Source organism: Rhipicephalus sanguineus, chromosome 11 (assembly GCF_013339695.2).
Source record: "Rhipicephalus sanguineus isolate Rsan-2018 chromosome 11, BIME_Rsan_1.4, whole genome shotgun sequence".
In the NCBI taxonomy this organism is placed as follows: Eukaryota; Metazoa; Arthropoda; class Arachnida; order Ixodida; family Ixodidae; genus Rhipicephalus; species Rhipicephalus sanguineus.
Window position 1 is genome coordinate 132,307,271 of NC_051186.1, and position 21,770 is coordinate 132,329,040.

General features: G+C 48.9%; 1 protein-coding gene across 7 annotated transcripts in view; it reads left to right on the plus strand.

The window, feature by feature from the left end:
• LOC119374501 (UTP--glucose-1-phosphate uridylyltransferase) overlaps positions 1–21,770 on the plus strand; it is a 97,524-nt gene that overhangs the window by 47,060 nt on the left and 28,694 nt on the right. For 6 of the 7 annotated variants that reach the window (XM_037644618.2, XM_037644619.2, XM_037644624.2 and 3 more), the window contains 2 exons: positions 17,013–17,249; positions 20,007–20,069. In XM_037644618.2, the coding sequence (XP_037500546.1) occupies positions 17,013–17,249; positions 20,007–20,069 (300 nt within the window). The remainder of the gene's footprint in view (positions 1–17,012; positions 17,250–20,006; positions 20,070–21,770) is intronic. The other variant, XM_037644621.2, reaches the window with a different exon arrangement.

Genomic DNA, 21,770 nt, shown 5'->3' on the forward strand with positions numbered 1-21,770 from the left:
CACAAAGTGAGACAATAGTTATCGCTGTGAGTCACCCAATTAACTAAGATGGAATGATGAACTTTTTAATGAGTGCAGTAAGCGGGCATGTTTGTATTGAAAATTTGGAGGCAGTCGCGTTTCTATACAGTTTTGCTCGGAAGAAATCTTCTAGCATGTCTGTGCCGCGAGATATCCCGCTGAAAATTTAATTGCGGTTTGCATGATTACACATGCAAGACGGTGAGGATCGGCGCAGTGTTCCTCCCTGATGTTACGAGCGGTCATTGCTTGCTATCGCCGGCCGGTAGCAAAATGGTAACCGTTACCATCTTTGCCTATGCCTTCGACCCACTGTCAGATTAAATGCAGCACGCAACTTCTGCGGCACATCGCAGAGGAGTTTTGCTCCAGTGCTCACTGTCTTGCATGCGTAAGCATGCAAACCGCAATTACACATTGCAGCGGGATATCTCAGGCCACAGACATGCTAGAAGAATTCTTCCAAGTGGAACTGTATAGAAACATGACTGCCTCCAAGTTTTCAATGCAAACATGCCTGCTTACTGCACTCATTAAAAAGTTAATCATTTAATCTTAAATAATTGGGCGGCTGACAGTGATAATAATTGTCTCACTTTGAGTCCTGCTGGATAAAAGAGTTATCTGCAAAGGTGGTTTTTACATACCTCCCAGAGCTGAATTTTAAGAAAGCCATAGCTTAATTTCGAACACCCTGTATACAGGCACAAATAAAATGCATGCACGACCATACATAAAGTATGGTAACACCCCCCCTCCCCTCCCCCGAAAAAATTTGTGGCTAGGCAGTATAGTACTGAGATATATATAGTATATGTATAAATACACACCATGCACAGACACACACACTTAGGATACAATTTTATTCGAAGTACTAGTGTACACCATAAGCTTTTGGGCAGAGCAAATGTAATGTTGTACCAGCCCTTGGAAGTAATACGATGCTGTATAAATTTCTAAACTGCGGAGCACTTTAAAAGCCCGGGCTGTCGTATGCTGTCATCACTTGGCGTAACGCAGGTGAAACCACGTATAAAAATAGGAAAAAAAGAGGAAGCAAGTGGGAGATAGAAAGGGAGAAAAATAGGAAGAAAAATAGAAATAGAAAAAAAAAGACAAAAAAAAGAAAATGGAAGAAAAAGAGGAGAAAAAACATGGTTAATCCCTCCGTTATAGGAATCGGAATAACACGAAAGTAAAACGTGTCCTTACAAAAGTAGCTGAATGTTTGTCATACATTTATATGAGAGAGTTTGCATAATGTGTAAAGATGTCTAGCAGCTATAGTACCGTTTAACGTCGATGCACCCATTTTGATGCTTAGTGGTTCATCTCCATCCCGACGACTAACGTACACGTTTAAACAAAACCTTGTGGTAGCTGTAGTAGTTAACGGTGAAAGCGTTATCAGAGAACGAGGTGTGGTGGCCAGAAGAGCGTCGCATATTGGACGCAGAACTTGGTCGCCATCCCGCGGCATGTGTGATTGAACACCACGGCTGGACTCGAGGGAAACGCAAAGCGCGTCGCGTGTAGCCCGGCTGCGATTTTTCTCGGGGGGGGGGGGGGGGGGAGCGTAACGCGGTGCTACAGCCAGGTGAGGCAGGCGCGCGTCGCAGAGTTATTTTTGGTTTGGATTAGCGTGATGCTATGGGCGAGACCGACGAGATCGCCACCTCACGGCGTGTTAAGGCATTGACAAAATTGCAGTTCTATTGAAAACTCGCCGAATAGGATGGACGTTTAGCAACAAGCGCTGCAGGTGCTAATCGCGGAGGCCACAGTAATGATGAATTAATTTACTTTACCGCTCATAGAAGGCAACACCACCCTGCAGACCGAGAGCACTGTGAGAGGAGTGTGTGAGATATAAAAAGCGCGTTTGTAAAGCGTCGAGAGTCTGTCACTGGCGCAGTGGGTAGCGTGCCCGGCATCTGTTCTTGCAGCCGTCGTGGGTTCGATGCCCGTTGACGGAACTTTTTATCTTTGCCATCTGATGGTGTAAATTTTTTCAGCGTCATTTCCGTGACGGAAATGCGTCACTGAAGTCTTGGTGGACCCCGGCATAAAACACTTTCGTGTTAAAAAAAGAGAAAACCGAAGAGAAATAAAGAAGGCTGCCCAGCTCCGCATTTCCTCCAGGCTTTGCACCCCTAGTTCGGAGCTGCCTTATTTGTGATGCATTGGGCTCAGTGTGGCCTTATGTTTTATGTGTGTGTATCTAAGTTTCTTTCATTTTATCTTCACGCGTACATCTATGGAAGGGTTTGGAAGCCAGCTGTGGCATGCCCTATTGACGTAGAGCTTGACACAACCTCGGCTGAACATCGTTTAGGAGGCAGACTAACGTGTTTGCATGTGTGTGTGGGTGTACACGCACATCTGGGGGTTTTCTGCAGCTCGACTAGCGATGCCTGCAGCACGACAGAGCGCGCTTCAGAGTCTAAGCTCTTGCAAAGGCTTAACAACACCTGTGTCTTAGTCTGTCCATGTCGTGTTGGAGCTTTTTTCTTCTAAAAAACTATCATACTCTTCGGAATTAAAAATGCAATGGCATTAAGGATGAAATCATGGCTTGCATGAAAATGTCATCATATTCTGCCTCTTAATCTGCTTGTTAACATCTTCTCTCCTGGTGTTGCTGGTGTTGTCCTTGACCACAACAACTGCGCGGGGAGGCGGTTCCATTCCTCAGATGTCCTGGGAATAAAGTGGTTCGTGACGGGTTCTGGCGTGCTTGCTAGAAAGCTGTGCTTTGTGCTGGAGTCAGTCACATGCACAACCACTGCTTGAAACATCATTGAGCGTGGAACATGATTCAGCAAATATTTTTTTGAACTGTGCAAAGAAGACGGGATGAAAATAGAAACATAGATGCATGCAAAATGTTCCCGTTTTCATCTCTCTGCAGCACCTGCTTTCCTCTGTATGTGTTTTTTGACCATGGATGAGGGAGTGACCCTTTTAAGGGATACTGACACAAAATTCTTTAGTTATTGTTTTTTTTTGTGTCGAATGAAAGTCCATTCCCTCAAGAGTCTAGCAAATGTACTGCTAAGCGTGATTACACCCTGAAAAATTACAGTATACGTTTTTAACCCTTGAGGGTCGAATTTTCTCGCGAAATCCAGTCCAAAAATGCGTAATTTTTTTATTGCTGAAATAAATTCTTCAGACGATTCTATTTCGGAAAAAAATTGTCTAAAATTTTTTTTCGTGACCGTAAAGTGACAAAAAAATCATTTTTGTTGTTACATACACATGGTTTATTCGTAGTAAATTCAAGCAAAATCCTAAAAATAAACTCAGCGGCTTTTTATAAATAAAAATTATGCATTGTATTATACATAGCTCACAGACACAAAAATAAGCGCACCAGAGTACTTTTCCGGTTAAAAATGTTCGTGCTCCATCACTAAACTTTCCAGCGTTAGTCTTTGAAGCATGGCTCGCCGCGCACGCTTTTCAGATGTCGCTCCTTGATCGTCATCGGAGTCTGAACTGGTCACAAAATCCTCGTCTCACAAACTGAAATCCAATGAATCACATTCCGATTCGGCACTTGGGCGTAGTCCGCATCGGAAGAATCGCTGCTCGACTCACCGGCAGCAGAGCAATTAAACGGCGCGCGCTTCCATAGCGTGCGAACTCCGTCATTGAGCGCACGGAAGAAAACTCTATGGTTGTGCGCCCGTCCGGAAAGCAAAATGAGTGAAAAAGCTGCACTAATCCGTCGTATTATCGCCAACAAGACGTAGTTAGTTTTTCCGAGACCCTAAAACAGGAAACGCAGTCACGGCGGCGTCATTTGTGTAATTTAGCGCCGCACGGAAACAGATATAATCGCGCCCCGGGGAGCAATAAACGAGAGAGTAACGAGCGGTCACCCTTTGAGAGATTAGAAATGAAACAGCCATCTGCATGCTTCGCGGGCGCAAGAAGCGAAAACCACCCGAAGGACGAAACCGAAACCAGCCGGACCGCGTGCGCGCATTCTGATGCGCAATTGAAAGCCGCCGCGCCTCTTTGGAAAGCAAAAAAAAAAAAAGACGGAGAGACATCGGCGCATGAAAAAAATTGCCGTATTCCCGAAGCGTGGCAGCACATGCAAAGCAAGCGAAATGGTCAAAAAAGCGCGCACTTTAAACCAGCTGCACCGCGAACGCGCTCGGATGGGCAAGCGATAGCCGGCGCGCCGTTTTGGGAAGCAAAAACGAAATACAACGGAGAGACGTCGGCGCATGAAAAAAATTCCACGTATTCCCGAAGCGTGGCAGCACATGCAAAGCAAGCGAAATGGTCGAAAAAAGCGCGCACTTTAAACCAGCTGCACCGCGAACGCGCTCGGATGGGCAAGCGATAGCCGGCGCGCCGTTTTGGGAAGCAAAAACGAAATACAACGGAGAGACATCGGCGCATGAAAAAAATTGCCGTATTCCCGAAGCGTGGCAGCACATGCAAAGCAAGCGAAATGATCGAGAAAGGCGCGCGTTTGAAACCAACCGCGCCGCGGGCGCGCTCGGATGGGCAAGCGATAGCCGGCGCGCCGTTTTGGGAAGCAAAAACGAAATACAACGGAGAGACGTCGGCGCATGAAAAAAATTCCACGTATTCCCGAAGCGTGGCAGCACATGCAAAGCAAGCGAAATGGTCGAAAAAAGCGCGCACTTTAAACCAGCTGCACCGCGAACGCGCTCGGATGGGCAAGCGATAGCCGGCGCGCCGTTTTGGGAAGCAAAAACCAAATACAACGGAGAGACATCGGCGCATGAAAAAAATTGCCGTATTCCCGAAGCGTGGCAGCACATGCAAAGCAAGCGAAATGATCGAGAAAGGCGCGCGTTTGAAACCAACCGCGCCGCGGGCGCGCTCGGATGGGCAAGCGATAGCCGGCGCGCCGTTTTGGGAAGCAAAAACGAAATACAACGGAGAGACGTCGGCGCATGAAAAAAATTCCACGTATTCCCGAAGCGTGGCAGCACATGCAAAGCAAGCGAAATGGTCGAAAAAAGCGCGCACTTTAAACCAGCTGCACCGCGAACGCGCTCGGATGGGCAAGCGATAGCCGGCGCGCCGTTTTGGGAAGCAAAAACGAAATACAACGGAGAGACGTCGGCGCATGAAAAAAATTCCACGTATTCCCGAAGCGTGGCAGCACATGCAAAGCAAGCGAAATGGTCGAAAAAAAGCGCGCACTTTAAACCAGCTGCACCGCGAACGCGCTCGGATGGGCAAGCGATAGCCGGCGCGCCGTTTTGGGAAGCAAAAACGAAATACAACGGAGAGACATCGGCGCATGAAAAAAATTGCCGTATTCCCGAAGCGTGGCAGCACATGCAAAGCAAGCGAAATGATCGAGAAAGGCGCGCGTTTGAAACCAACCGCGCCGCGGGCGCGCTCGGATGGGCAAGCGATAGCCGGCGCGCCGTTTTGGGAAGCAAAAACGAAATACAACGGAGAGACGTCGGCGCATGAAAAAAATTCCACGTATTCCCGAAGCGTGGCAGCACATGCAAAGCAAGCGAAATGGTCGAAAAAAGCGCGCACTTTAAACCAGCTGCACCGCGAACGCGCTCGGATGGGCAAGCGATAGCCGGCGCGCCGTTTTGGGAAGCAAAAACGAAATACAACGGAGAGACATCGGCGCATGAAAAAAATTGCCGTATTCCCGAAGCGTGGCAGCACATGCAAAGCAAGCGAAATGGTCGAAAAAAGCGCGCACTTTAAACCAGCTGCACCGCGAACACGCTCGGATGGGCAAGCGATAGCCGGCGCGCCGTTTTGGGAAGCAAAAACGAAATACAACGGAGAGACATCGGCGCATGAAAAAAATTGCCGTATTCCCGAAGCGTGGCAGCACATGCAAAGCAAGCGAAATGGTCCAAAAAAGCGCGCACTTTAAACCAGCTGCACCGCGAACGCGCTCGGATGGGCAAGCGATAGCCGGCGCGCCGTTTTGGGAAGCAAAAACGAAATACAACGGAGAGACGTCGGCGCATGAAAAAAATTCCACGTATTCCCGAAGCGTGGCATCACATGCAAAGCAAGCGAAATGGTCGAAAAAAGCGCGCACTTTAAACCAGCTGCACCGCGAACGCGCTCGGATGGGCAAGCGATAGCCGGCGCGCCGTTTTGGGAAGCAAAAACGAAATACAACGGAGAGACATCGGCGCATGAAAAAAATTGCCGTATTCCCGAAGCGTGGCAGCACATGCAAAGCAAGCGAAATGGTCGAAAAAAGCGCGCACTTTAAACCAGCTGCACCGCGAACGCGCTCGGATGGGCAAGCGATAGCCGGCGCGCCGTTTTGGGAAGCAAAAACGAAATACAACGGAGAGACATCGGCGCATGAAAAAAATTCCACGTATTCCCGAAGCGTGGCATCACATGCAAAGCAAGCGAAATGGTCGAAAAAAGCGCGCACTTTAAACCAGCTGCACCGCGAACGCGCTCGGATGGGCAAGCGATAGCCGGCGCGCCGTTTTGGGAAGCAAAAACGAAATACAACGGAGAGACGTCGGCGCATGAAAAAAATTCCACGTATTCCCGAAGCGTGGCATCACATGCAAAGCAAGCGAAATGGTCGAAAAAAGCGCGCACTTTAAACCAGCTGCACCGCGAACGCGCTCGGATGGGCAAGCGATAGCCGGCGCGCCGTTTTGGGAAGCAAAAACGAAATACAACGGAGAGACATCGGCGCATGAAAAAAATTCCACGTATTCCCGAAGCGTGGCAGCACATGCAAAGCAAGCGAAATGGTCGAAAAAAAGCGCGCACTTTAAACCAGCTGCACCGCGAACGCGCTCGGATGGGCAAGCGATAGCCGGCGCGCCGTTTTGGGAAGCAAAAACGAAATACAACGGAGAGACATCGGCGCATGAAAAAAATTCCACGTATTCCCGAAGCGTGGCATCACATGCAAAGCAAGCGAAATGGTCGAAAAAAGCGCGCACTTTAAACCAGCTGCACCGCGAACGCGCTCGGATGGGCAAGCGATAGCCGGCGCGCCGTTTTGGGAAGCAAAAACGAAATACAACGGAGAGACGTCGGCGCATGAAAAAAATTCCACGTATTCCCGAAGCGTGGCATCACATGCAAAGCAAGCGAAATGGTCGAAAAAAGCGCGCACTTTAAACCAGCTGCACCGCGAACGCGCTCGGATGGGCAAGCGATAGCCGGCGCGCCGTTTTGGGAAGCAAAAACGAAATACAACGGAGAGACATCGGCGCATGAAAAAAATTGCCGTATTCCCGAAGCGTGGCAGCACATGCAAAGCAAGCGAAATGGTCGAAAAAAGCGCGCACTTTAAACCAGCTGCACCGCGAACGCGCTCGGATGGGCAAGCGATAGCCGGCGCGCCGTTTTGGGAAGCAAAAACGAAATACAACGGAGAGACATCGGCGCATGAAAAAAATTCCACGTATTCCCGAAGCGTGGCATCACATGCAAAGCAAGCGAAATGGTCGAAAAAAGCGCGCACTTTAAACCAGCTGCACCGCGAACGCGCTCGGATGGGCAAGCGATAGCCGGCGCGCCGTTTTGGGAAGCAAAAACGAAATACAACGGAGAGACGTCGGCGCATGAAAAAAATTCCACGTATTCCCGAAGCGTGGCATCACATGCAAAGCAAGCGAAATGGTCGAAAAAAGCGCGCACTTTAAACCAGCTGCACCGCGAACGCGCTCGGATGGGCAAGCGATAGCCGGCGCGCCGTTTTGGGAAGCAAAAACGAAATACAACGGAGAGACATCGGCGCATGAAAAAAATTGCCGTATTCCCGAAGCGTGGCAGCACATGCAAAGCAAGCGAAATGGTCGAAAAAAGCGCGCACTTTAAACCAGCTGCACCGCGAACGCGCTCGGATGGGCAAGCGATAGCCGGCGCGCCGTTTTGGGAAGCAAAAACGAAATACAACGGAGAGACATCGGCGCATGAAAAAAATTCCACGTATTCCCGAAGCGTGGCATCACATGCAAAGCAAGCGAAATGGTCGAAAAAAGCGCGCACTTTAAACCAGCTGCACCGCGAACGCGCTCGGATGGGCAAGCGATAGCCGGCGCGCCGTTTTGGGAAGCAAAAACGAAATACAACGGAGAGACGTCGGCGCATGAAAAAAATTCCACGTATTCCCGAAGCGTGGCATCACATGCAAAGCAAGCGAAATGGTCGAAAAAAGCGCGCACTTTAAACCAGCTGCACCGCGAACGCGCTCGGATGGGCAAGCGATAGCCGGCGCGCCGTTTTGGGAAGCAAAAACGAAATACAACGGAGAGACATCGGCGCATGAAAAAAATTCCACGTATTCCCGAAGCGTGGCAGCACATGCAAAGCAAGCGAAATGGTCGAAAAAAGCGCGCACTTTAAACCAGCTGCACCGCGAACGCGCTCGGATGGGCAAGCGATAGCCGGCGCGCCGTTTTGGGAAGCAAAAACGAAATACAACGGAGAGACGTCGGCGCATGAAAAAAATTCCACGTATTCCCGAAGCGTGGCAGCACATGCAAAGCAAGCGAAATGGTCGAAAAAAGCGCGCACTTTAAACCAGCTGCACCGCGAACGCGCTCGGATGGGCAAGCGATAGCCGGCGCGCCGTTTTGGGAAGCAAAAACGAAATACAACGGAGAGACATCGGCGCATGAAAAAAATTCCACGTATTCCCGAAGCGTGGCAGCACATGCAAAGCAAGCGAAATGGTCGAAAAAAGCGCGCACTTTAAACCAGCTGCACCGCGAACGCGCTCGGATGGGCAAGCGATAGCCGGCGCGCCGTTTTGGGAAGCAAAAACGAAATACAACGGAGAGACATCGGCGCATGAGAAAAATTCCACGTATTCCCGAAGCGTGGCAGCACATGCAAAGCAAGCGAAATGGTCGAAAAAAGCGCGCACTTTAAACCAGCTGCACCGCGAACGCGCTCGGATGGGCAAGCGATAGCCGGCGCGCCGTTTGGGAAGCAAAAACGAAATACAACGGAGAGACATCGGCGCATGAAAAAAATTCCACGTATTCCCGAAGCGTGGCATCACATGCAAAGCAAGCGAAATGGTCGAAAAAAGCGCGCACTTTAAACCAGCTGCACCGCGAACGCGCTCGGATGGGCAAGCGATAGCCGGCGCGCCGTTTTGGGAAGCAAAAACGAAATACAACGGAGAGACATCGGCGCATGAAAAAAATTCCACGTATTCCCGAAGCGTGGCAGCACATGCAAAGCAAGCGAAATGGTCGAAAAAAGCGCGCACTTTAAACCAGCTGCACCGCGAACGCGCTCGGATGGGCAAGCGATAGCCGGCGCGCCGTTTTGGGAAGCAAAAACGAAATACAACGGAGAGACATCGGCGCATGAAAAAAATTCCACGTATTCCCGAAGCGTGGCAGCACATGCAAAGCAAGCGAAATGGTCGAAAAAAGCGCGCACTTTAAACCAGCTGCACCGCGAACGCGCTCGGATGGGCAAGCGATAGCCGGCGCGCCGTTTTGGGAAGCAAAAACGAAATACAACGGAGAGACATCGGCGCATGAAAAAAATTCCACGTATTCCCGAAGCGTGGCAGCACATGCAAAGCAAGCGAAATGGTCGAAAAAAGCGCGCACTTTAAACCAGCTGCACCGCGAACGCGCTCGGATGGGCAAGCGATAGCCGGCGCGCCGTTTTGGGAAGCAAAAACGAAATACAACGGAGAGACATCGGCGCATGAAAAAAATTCCACGTATTCCCGAAGCGTGGCAGCACATGCAAAGCAAGCGAAATGGTCGAAAAAAGCGCGCACTTTAAACCAGCTGCACCGCGAACGCGCTCGGATGGGCAAGCGATAGCCGGCGCGCCGTTTGGGGAAGCAAAAACGAAATACAACGGAGAGACATCGGCGCATGAAAAAAATTCCACGTATTCCCGAAGTGTGGCAGCACATGCAAAGCAAGCGAAATGGTCGAAAAAAGCGCGCACTTTAAACCAGCTGCACCGCGAACGCGCTCGGATGGGCAAGCGATAGCCGGCGCGCCGTTTGGGGAAGCGAAAACGAAATACAACGGAGAAACGTCGGCGCATGAAAAAAATTCCACGTATTCCCGAAGTGTGGCAGCACATGCAAAGCAAGCGAAATGGTCGAAAAAAGCGCGCACTTTAAACCAGCTGCACCGCGAACGCGTTCGGATGGGCAAGCGATAGCCGGCGAGCCGTTTTGGGAAGCAAAAACGAAATACAACGGAGAAACATCGGCGCATGAAAAAAATTCCACGTATTCCCGAAGTGTGGCAGCACATGCAAAGCGAGCGAAATGGTCGAAAAAAGCGCGCACTTTAAACCAGCTGCACCGCGAACGCGCTCGGATGGGCAAGCGATAGCCGGCGCGCCGTTTTGGGAAGCAAAAACGAAATACAACGGAGAGACATCGGCGCATGAAAAAAATTCCACGTATTCCCGAAGTGTGGCAGCACATGCAAAGCAAGCGAAATGGTCGAAAAAAGCGCGCACTTTAAACCAGCTGCACCGCGAACGCGCTCGGATGGGCAAGCGATAGCCGGCGCGCCGTTTTGGGAAGCAAAAACGAAATACAACGGAGAAACATCGGCGCATGAAAAAAATTCCACGTATTCCCGAAGTGTGGCAGCACATGCAAAGCGAGCGAAATGGTCGAAAAAAGCGCGCACTTTAAACCAGCTGCACCGCGAACGCGCTCGGATGGGCAAGCGATAGCCGGCGCGCCGTTTTGGGAAGCAAAAACGAAATACAACGGAGAGACATCGGCGCATGAAAAAAATTCCACGTATTCCCGAAGTGTGGCAGCACATGCAAAGCAAGCGAAATGGTCGAAAAAAGCGCGCACTTTAAACCAGCTGCACCGCGAACGCGCTCGGATGGGCAAGCGATAGCCGGCGCGCCGTTTTGGGAAGCAAAAACGAAATACAACGGAGAGACATCGGCGCATGAAAAAAATTCCACGTATTCCCGAAGCGTGGCAGCACATGCAAAGCAAGCGAAATGGTCGAAAAAAGCGCGCACTTTAAACCAGCTGCACCGCGAACGCGCTCGGATGGGCAAGCGATAGCCGGCGCGCCGTTTTGGGAAGCAAAAACGAAATACAACGGAGAGACATCGGCGCATGAAAAAAATTCCACGTATTCCCGAAGCGTGGCAGCACATGCAAAGCAAGCAAAATGGTCGAAAAAAGCGCGCACTTTAAACCAGCTGCACCGCGAACGCGCTCGGATGGGCAAGCGATAGCCGGCGCGCCGTTTTGGGAAGCAAAAACGAAATACAACGGAGAGACGTCGGCGCATGAAAAAAATTCCACGTATTCCCGAAGCGTGGCAGCACATGCAAAGCAAGCGAAATGGTCGAAAAAAGCGCGCACTTTAAACCAGCTGCACCGCGAACGCGCTCGGATGGGCAAGCGATAGCCGGCGCGCCGTTTTGGGAAGCAAAAACGAAATACAACGGAGAGACATCGGCGCATGAAAAAAATTCCACGTATTCCCGAAGTGTGGCAGCACATGCAAAGCAAGCGAAATGGTCGAAAAAAGCGCGCACTTTAAACCAGCTGCACCGCGAACGCGCTCGGATGGGCAAGCGATAGCCGGCGCGCCGTTTGGGGAAGCAAAAACGAAATATAACGGAGAGACGTCGGCGCATGAAAAAAATTCCACGTATTCCCGAAGCGTGGCAGCACATGCAAAGCAAGCAAAATGGTCGAAAAAAGCGCGCACTTTAAACCAGCTGCACCGCGAACGCGCTCGGATGGGCAAGCGATAGCCGGCGCGCCGTTTTGGGAAGCAAAAACGAAATACAACGGAGAGACGTCGGCGCATGAAAAAAATTCCACGTATTCCCGAAGCGTGGCAGCACATGCAAAGCAAGCAAAATGGTCGAAAAAAGCGCGCACTTTAAACCAGCTGCACCGCGAACGCGCTCGGATGGGCAAGCGATAGCCGGCGCGCCGTTTTGGGAAGCAAAAACGAAATACAACGGAGAGACATCGGCGCATGAAAAAAATTCCACGTATTCCCGAAGCGTGGCAGCACATGCAAAGCAAGCAAAATGGTCGAAAAAAGCGCGCACTTTAAACCAGCTGCACCGCGAATGCGCTCGGATGGGCAAGCGATAGCCGGCGCGCCGTTTTGGGAAGCAAAAACGAAATACAACGGAGAGACGTCGGCGCATGAAAAAAATTCCACGTATTCCCGAAGCGTGGCAGCACATGCAAAGCAAGAAAAATGGTCGAAAAAAGCGCGCACTTTAAACCAGCTGCACAGCGAACGCGCTCGGATGGGCAAGCGATAGCCGGCGCGCCGTTTTGGGAAGCAAAAACGAAATACAACGGAGAGACATCGGCGCATGAAAAAAATTCCACGTATTCCCGAAGCGTGGCAGCACATGCAAAGCAAGCGAAATGGTCGGAAAAAGCGCGCACTTTAAACCAGCTGCACCGCGAACGCGCTCGGATGGGCAAGCGATAGCCGGCGCGCCGTTTTGGGAAGCAAAAACGAAATACAACGGAGAGACGTCGGCGCATGAAAAAAATTCCACGCATTCCCGAAGCGTGGCAGCACATGCAAAGCAAGCAAAATGGTCGAAAAAAAGCGCGCACTTTAAACCAGCTGCACCGCGAACGCGCTCGGATGGGCAAGCGATAGCCGGCGCGCCGTTTTGGGAAGCAAAAACGAAATACAACGGAGAGACATCGGCGCATGAAAAAAATTCCACGCATTCCCGAAGCGTGGCAGCACATGCAAAGCAAGCAAAATGGTCGAAAAAAGCGCGCACTTTAAACCAGCTGCACCGCGAACGCGCTCGGATGGGCAAGCGATAGCCGGCGCGCCGTTTGGGGAAGCAAAAACGAAATATAACGGAGAGACGTCGGCGCATGAAAAAAATTCCACGTATTCCCGAAGCGTGGCAGCACATGCAAAGCAAGCAAAATGGTCGAAAAAAGCGCGCACTTTAAACCAGCTGCACCGCGAACGCGCTCGGATGGGCAAGCGATAGCCGGCGCGCCGTTTTGGGAAGCAAAAACGAAATACAACGGAGAGACGTCGGCGCATGAAAAAAATTCCACGTATTCCCGAAGCGTGGCAGCACATGCAAAGCAAGCAAAATGGTCGAAAAAAGCGCGCACTTTAAACCAGCTGCACCGCGAACGCGCTCGGATGGGCAAGCGATAGCCGGCGCGCCGTTTTGGGAAGCAAAAACGAAATACAACGGAGAGACATCGGCGCATGAAAAAAGCCGGCAGATCCCACGCATTGTGGGAATCGATGTAATGCGAAGCAGCCAGCAAAGAGCTGCATACATCGTCTTGTATGTCATTGAGGAAAATGCGTGTCATGGTTTTCATGTTAACTCCTATTATTTATGTTCGTCACACAGTCACGTCGCGCAAGACCAATTCCGGGGTAGATCAAGCATGCGAAACAGCCACCAGCGCGCCATGAGCGTGGCACGTAAGTCATGCTGTACATGACATGCGTGTCATGATTTTCATGATAACTCGTGTTATTTATGTTCGTCACACGGTCACGTCGCAAGATACCAATTTTGGTGTATATCAATCTAGCGAAACGGCCGCCAGCGCCCCATGAGCGTGGCACGTAAGGCATGCTGTACATGACATGCGTGTCATGATTTTCATGATAAATCGTGTTATTTACGTTCTTCACACGGTGACCTCGCAAGATACCAATTTCGGTGCATATCAATTTAGCGAAACGGCCGCCAGCGCCCCATGAGCGTGGCACGTAAGTCATGCTGTACATGACATGCGTGTCATGATTTTCATGATAACTCGTGCTATTTATGTTCGTCACACGGTCACGTCGCAAGATACCAATTTTGGTGTATATAAAGCTAGCGAAACGGCCGCCAGCGCCCCATGAGCGTGGCACGTAAGTCATGCTGTACATGACATGCGTGTCATGATTTTCATGATAACTCGTGTTATTTATGTTCGTCACACGGTCACGTCGCAAGATACCAATTTTGGTGTATATAAAGCTAGCGAAACGGCCGCCAGCGCACCATGAGCGTGGCACGTAAATCATGCTGTACATGACATTCGTGTCATGATTTTCATGTTATGACTTGTCATTTATGTTCGTCATACAGTCATGTTACGCCATACCAATTTTGGTGCACATTCGATTAACCAAGCGACCAGGAGAGCACAAAGTCGTAGGCGGCTAGATAGATAGATAGATAGATAGATAGATAGATACGGTCAAAGTCGCAGAAGTTCGCTAAGAAATGCTTCGCATTTAAAAAATTCCACGTATTCCCGAAGCGTGGCAGCACATGCAAAGCAAGCAAAATGGTCGAAAAAAGCGCGCACTTTAAACCAGCTGCACCGCGAATGCGCTCGGATGGGCAAGCGATAGCCGGCGCGCCGTTTTGGGAAGCAAAAACGAAATACAACGGAGAGACGTCGGCGCATGAAAAAAATTCCACGTATGCCCGAAGCGTGGCAGCACATGCAAAGCAAGCAAAATGGTCGAAAAAAGCGCGCACTTTAAACCAGCTGCACCGCGAACGCGCTCGGATGGGCAAGCGATAGCCGGCGCGCCGTTTTGGGAAGCAAAAACGAAATACAACGGAGAGACGTCGGCGCATGAAAAAAATTCCACGTATTCCCGAAGCGTGGCAGCACATGCAAAGCAAGCGAAATGGTCGAAAAAAGCGTGCACTTTAAACCAGCTGCACCGCGAACGAGCTCGGATGGGCAAGCGATAGTCGGCGCGCCGTTTTGGGAAGCAAAAACGAAATACAACGGAGAGACGTCGGCGCATGAAAAAAATTCCATGTATTCCCGAAGCGTGGCAGCACATGCAAAGCAAGCAAAATGGTCGAAAAAAGCGCGCACTTTAAACCAGCTGCACCGCGAACACGCTCGGATGGGCAAGCGATAGCCGGCGCGCCGTTTTGGGAAGCAAAAACGAAATACAACGGAGAGACATCGGCGCATGAAAATTCCCGAAGCGTGGCAGCACATGCAAAGCAAGCGAAATGGTTGAAAAAAGCGCGCACTTTAAACCAGCTGCACCGCGAACGCGCTCGGATGGGCAAGCGATAGCCGGCGCGCCGTTTTGGGAAGCAAAAACGAAATACAACGGAGAGACATCGGCGCAAGAAAAAAATTCCACGTATTCCCGAAGCGTGGCAGCACATGCAAAGCAAGCGAAATGGTCGAAAAAAGCGCGCACTTTAAACGAGCTGCACCGCGAACGCGCTCGGATGGGCAAGAGATAGCCGGCGCGCCGTTTTGGGAAGCAAAAACGAAATACAACGGAGAGAAGTCGGCGCATGAAAAAAATTCCACGTATTCCCGAAGCGTGGCAGCACATGCAAAGCAAGCAAAATGGTCGAAAAAAGCGCGCACTTTAAACCAGCTGCACCGCGAACGCGCTCGGATGGGCAAGCGATAGCCGGCGCGCCGTTTTGGGAAGCAAAAACGAAATACAACGGAGAGACATCGGCGCAAGAAAAAAATTCCACGTATTCCCGAAGCGTGGCAGCACATGCAAAGCAAGCGAAATGGTCGAAAAAAGCGCGCACTTTAAACGAGCTGCACCGCGAACGCGCTCGGATGGGCAAGAGATAGCCGGCGCGCCGTTTTGGGAAGCAAAAACGAAATACAACGGAGAGAAGTCGGCGCATGAAAAAAATTCCACGTATTCCCGAAGCGTGGCAGCACATGCAAAGCAAGCAAAATGGTCGAAAAAAGCGCGCACTTTAAACCAGCTGCACCGCGAACGCGCTCGGATGGGCAAGCGATAGCCGGCGCGCCGTTTTGGGAAGCAAAAACGAAATACAACGGAGAGACGTCGGCGCATGAAAAAAATTCCATGTATTCCCGAAGCGTGGCAACACATGCAAAGCAAGCAAAATGGTCGAAAAAAGCGCGCACTTTAAACCAGCTGCACCGCGAACGTGCTCGGATGGGCAAGCGATAGCCGGCGCGCCGTTTTGGGAAGCAAAAACGAAATACAACGGAGAGACGTCGGCGCATGAAAAAAATTCCACGTATTCCCGAAGCGTGGCAGCACATGCAAAGCAAGCGAAATGGTCGAAAAAAGCGCGCACTTTAAACTAGCTGCACCGCGAACGTGCTCGGATGGGCAAGCGATAGCCAACGCGCCGTTTGGGGAAGCAAAAACGAAATACAACGGAGAGACGTCGGCGCATGAAAAAAATTCCACCGATTCCCGAAGCGTGGCAGCACATGCAAAGCAAGCGAAATGGTCGAAAAAAGCGCGCACTTTAAACCAGCTGCACCGCGAACGCACTCGGATGGGCAAGCGATAGCCAACGCGCCGTTTGGGGAAGCAAAAACGAAATACAACGGAGAGACGTCGGCGCATGAAAAAAATTCCACGTATTCCCGAAGTGTGGCAGCACAGACCAATTGAGAAATGATCGAAAAAAGTGCGCGTTTTAAAAATAAACGCTATGCCGTACATGTACGGCAAAAACCCTTTGGTACCAGTAAGCTTCTGCTGTACATGTATGGCGAAAACCCTCAAGGGGTTAAAAGCTAGTTTCAATTCCTACTGTACCCTGACATTGCAACATAATATGAGCCTTTCGTCATGTGCGCACGCAAGATATCGTGACATTTCCACTGCCGCTCCACTCCGTGGCTACGTTGGTGATGCACCAGTGGCCATTTTGAAAGTTTTGTTACCCGACGTCATCACAACTAGCCATACTAGTGCGTGAAGTCACCATAATTAGTACTGTAGCCTGACGACATTCTAGTGTCGATGTCAGCAGGTGCGCCATGTGAACCTTAAAATCGAAATAAAATATCTTATCGGCATTTACTTGGCCTCACACTTGCTCAGAGCCGTCTCTGTATACAGGAGATTTGTATGGCATAGTAAACCCACCTTCGAAAATTGGTGTCAGTACCCCTTTAAGAGGTTGATGCACTGTATTGGCATTTTTCTTTTTGCCTCAAATGAAAGCCATCCCAAACAGTGGCCTTCTTTGCATCAAATGTGCAGATGTATGGACACAGCCGGAAGAACAGTGACAGCACCGAGTTCAAGGAGATGTCCAAGGCGGACGCCCAGGCGCACCTGGCACAGGAGCTCGAGAAGCTCTGCCGCACGGCTAGCGCCGCCGAGCGCGAGACCGTCGAGGCCGAGTTTCGCGGCTTCCAGCACCTCTTCCACAAGTTTGTCAAGGACACCGGCCCAGCCATCGTCTGGGACAAAATCCAGCCTGTGCCCGAAAATGCGGTAGGTGTCATTCAGCATCTGGCTGTTCGTCTGATCGGCTGAAAAGCTGGCGAAATGTTTATTTTCGTGTCTGTTTGGCTGTCTTGCTGCTACATGGTGAATGATAGTTTTTTTTTAACGCTTTCAGACGCCAGCTATGAAGAACTATATGTAAATATGTCAGATCGATACATTATTTCAAGGCACTCAGTAGTCTATTGCAACAAAAATAATGTCATAATATCTTAATTTATGCATGTTATGGTAACTAATCTTAACTAAGTTGTAATTAAATGTCTCTTTATCCTGAAGTCATTGATGCTCTGTTTTGGTGTAAATACATTGAAATCTGAGGCTAGAAATAATAGTGCAAGTTCATTTTGGTTATGCTTATTTTGAGCAAGGAAAATTATACTTTTCACATGGCTCGCAAGAAGTGGTGCGTCGAACGACTCGCCTAACGTGGTAGTGCCTTCAGCAATGTGATCGTATGCAGGAGGTTTAATTCATGCGAAGCCTGATACATCTCGCTCTCTCTTAGCCCGCGGTTGATACAAATAGCAAAAACAAGTGGTGTACACATTTGTGTACATAGCGTGTCAAAGGGTTAAATGCGAAGCATTTCTTAGTGAACCTCAGGCACTTTGGCCGTTTCTATCTACGTATCTGTCTATCTAGCTGCCTTCGTCTGGGCACTCTCCTGGTTGTTTCCATAACTTGTAATATGCCAAAATTGGCATAGCAGGGGATCAGTGTATGACGAATGTGATTCACTGGTCATGACATGAATAACACAAAGCGCTTGTCGCGTACGTCGTGCAACCCTTTCCCTCAGTCACATGTGGCACATACCCGCATACCACAATTCTTGTTATGCGGTTATGTGCCACAGGGGATTCACAGTCTTAACACAGTAACCGCGAACACACACATTAATACGCAAGGCAGGTGAGGGAGCTGAAGACGGAACTCCCCTGGAAGACGCTCTCGACTGCCATCCACTCGTCCACGTGGTCCGCCAGAATGGTACAGCGTTCTCTTCATTTCTTACCAAGCTGGGCGATGGCCTCATGCTGACCGGGGACGGTGTCAGTTTGACTGAGAGCCGCTTTGTGACACGCGAAGAAGCCGCCGCTAAGTTTAGAATAGCAGAGAGCTGAGCTATTTGGTAAGTATTCACTCTAGGAGACAGGGCGTGCAAACATCAGCACAAGAAAGAAGTCAAGACACCACAAATGCTGCTAAGTGCCCCGACGGCATACGGCTATACTACAGGAATGCGAACGTTGACTGCCATAATGCATGTTGCCTCGACGCTGCGGACGTGTAAAGTCATGCCGCACGTGATACCATAACTAGCTATAAGAACGAGTGGGGTACACAGGGATGCCCCGACCAAGGTGGCCAAGATGAACGTAAGCGACATGGGTGGCCTGCCAGCCTCAATTGGCCTGAGCATCGGCATCACAGCAAACACCGACGCAAGTGACGGCCTCGTTAATAGAACCGTGGGCACCTTGTAGTATATCGAGCGTGATGAACACGGCAACCTCGTGCAACTGCGGCTTGAATTTTCAACGTCCATGGTAGGCATTTTTGTCCCAGCCAGGACGAAGGACGTCACTACCGCGCACGATTGAAATGTGTGTCCATGGGACTGCGAACCATGACAACCATGATATACTCCAGAAAAATATCTTGTGTAAGGGACACAGTTTCCCCTTGTGCAAGCAAATGCCAAGCAAACACCTGAAAAGCTAGAACTTGCCAATCACTTTAATACGTTTTTTTGCAGTGTTTTCTCCAATTCTAGTGTTAGTTCACACAACTGTGCAGTGCCGCAATTTTCTGATGTAAATTTTATATCAGAGCAGGGTGTACTTAATATGCTGCTAAATCTCAAACCCAAATGTCCCAGTGGACCTGGCAATGTCCCCAATTTGTTTCTTCGTAGATATGCAGTAACCTTATCAGAGTTTCTTCTTATAATATTTCGTACGTCACTGTTATTGTCAGAATTACCAAGTGACTGGAGGACAACCCGCATTGCACCAATTCATAAGAAGGGAGACCGTCTTCTCGTAGAAAATTACCATCCTATTGCTTTAACGTCGTCATGCTGCAAACTTATTGAACATATTATCGCATAAAGCATAACTACATAGTTAGATAAGTATTCTGTTTTAACTAATTGTCAGCACGGGTTTAGAAGGGGGCATTCGACTGTCACACAGCTAGTCACTGTTGTTCATTTCTTTGCATCAACTGTTGACAAAAACGGACAAATCGACATAATTTTTCTAGACTTCATAAAAGCCTTTGATACTGTCCCACACTATAAATTAATTCCGAAACTTGAACATGCAGGAATTCTGGGAATGTTTATTTCTTGGGTTGCTGCATATATGTATGTCTAACCGGAATCGATTTGTACAGATTAATGGTGTGAAATCGGGCTCCCTTCCAGTCACATCGGGTGTGCCACAGGGCAGTGTCCTCAGCCCTCTTCTTTTTATTTTATGTATTAACGACATTGTTAACATGGTTGAAGGTGGTGTGCAGATTCGATTATTCGCTGATGATTGCGTGCTTTTTAAAGATATTAATTCTGTCAGTGACCAAATTAGTTTATGTGGTAGTTATGACACTAAACACAGACAAAAGCGTACTAATGTGAATGACACACAAGAAATCGCCTTTGCTTCATACACATAAATTAGGTTCATCCCCACTGCATTAAGTAACCCAGTGTAAGTATCTTGTTTTTTTTATTTACAGGTACTGCAATCACCATTTGGTGATTTTAGCAAAGTGGTACATGAAGTTAGTCGTGAACAAACGGCAAGTACATGGACATATAATATATACAGGTTATACAATGTGTATAGGGCAAATACAAACTTCCACGGGCAAAAAGATACAATAAAAAATAGAAGATTCCATTTATACAAGCATGTACAGTAGTATGTAATACGATTCAGCTGGTCAGTGCACCTTGTAATTCCGATGAAAACAATGCCAATGAGGGTGCTGAAAAAATTGCATTAGTTAGTTTGTTCCACTCGACTATGGTGCGAGGAAAAAATGAATACCTAAAGCAATTACAGTAGACTCTCGATAATTCAAACTTTCGGTTAATTCAAAGAAATCTTAAACTTCTGGTTGGCCCACTATGTTTTCAATGTATTTTAAAGCTGCTTAATTCAAACTGCGTCACTGCACAAATTCGGTTAATTCAAACTTTTTGCTTGTCCATGTCTGGAAATATCTGCTGCCTTTGTTGCTTCTAGCTGAACATTCACGTTTTTCTGTCACTAACAGGCGCAAATAAAGCTGATTGCCTGCCTACAAAACGGCCAAACAAGCTGAACCTTGCGCACCAATAATCACGTGCTGACCGAGGGGGAAAAAAAAGCTGTACAGTCTGGCCTTGATCTATTGCATGTCAAACATTTCTTAAAGTCACTTTCTCTGCAGTATACCATGCGAGAAAGTGTCCTAAGAATTAGAAGGGGCTAGCAATTGTCGTGGGATGAAATTTACACACCTGTGCATGCCTTGTATAATAACAAGTACCAGTGTTATCGGTGATGTCTAAAAATTTTACTGGCAATCATGCAGAGCAGTCTATGATGTTGCTGCGGCACTGAGAAACAATAAACAACGCAATGTTAGTTGGTGTGTTGCCCTGAGTCATATTTATGAGAACTTCTGATAATTCAAATAAAATCCTGAAGTCCCATCAAGTTTGAATTATCGAGAGTCCACTGTATTGCGTGTGTGAAAGGGGGTTATGATGAGGTCATGTCTCTGCCTGGTAGAGTAGCCCGATGAAAAGGAAAAAAAACAAACCTAGGAGTCACCTTTAACATGTTAACATGGAATGACCACATAACACCTCAGCCTTCAGAAAATTATGCCTCTTGAGGCACAAACTTGAAAAAGCCCCTTCTGATGTAAAATTGCTGTGCTATAACACCTCAGTCAGCATAGAGTTTCCTAAAATGATCTAGAGGGAACTCTGGCGCTGCGATCGTTCAGCCACCATGGGAATGATGGGTAGTGCACGGATTTGCCTAGTCTTCGTGCTTGTGGGCTTCGAACGCACTTGTGGCTTTGTTTATTGCTATGTTTTGGCTTTCTTTCGGATAAAAGAATGGATCGTTGTGAACTTCGTGACCAGATTTGAATCGGTGAGCCTAAAGAAGTTAAAGTGGTGAAGTGAAACTGCTGACTTTTGCTCAACTTCGTTTTGCGACAAAGCGGATGCAGGCCACGCGGAGCCAAACGGAGCCGAAAGAACGAAGTTTAGACAAATCCGTGTACTACCCATGATTCCCATGCTGGCTGAAGCGCGATGCATTGCAGCTCCCATAGACACTAGCGCCAGAGTTCCCTCTAGTAAGTATTGTAGGAAACTCTATGTCAGTCAGAACTCTAAAATGGAATATGCATGTATTGTTTGGGATTCGTATACTAAAACTAATATCAATAACCTCGAGAGAGTGCAGCAAAAGGCAGTTAGACTTACATTTAACAAAT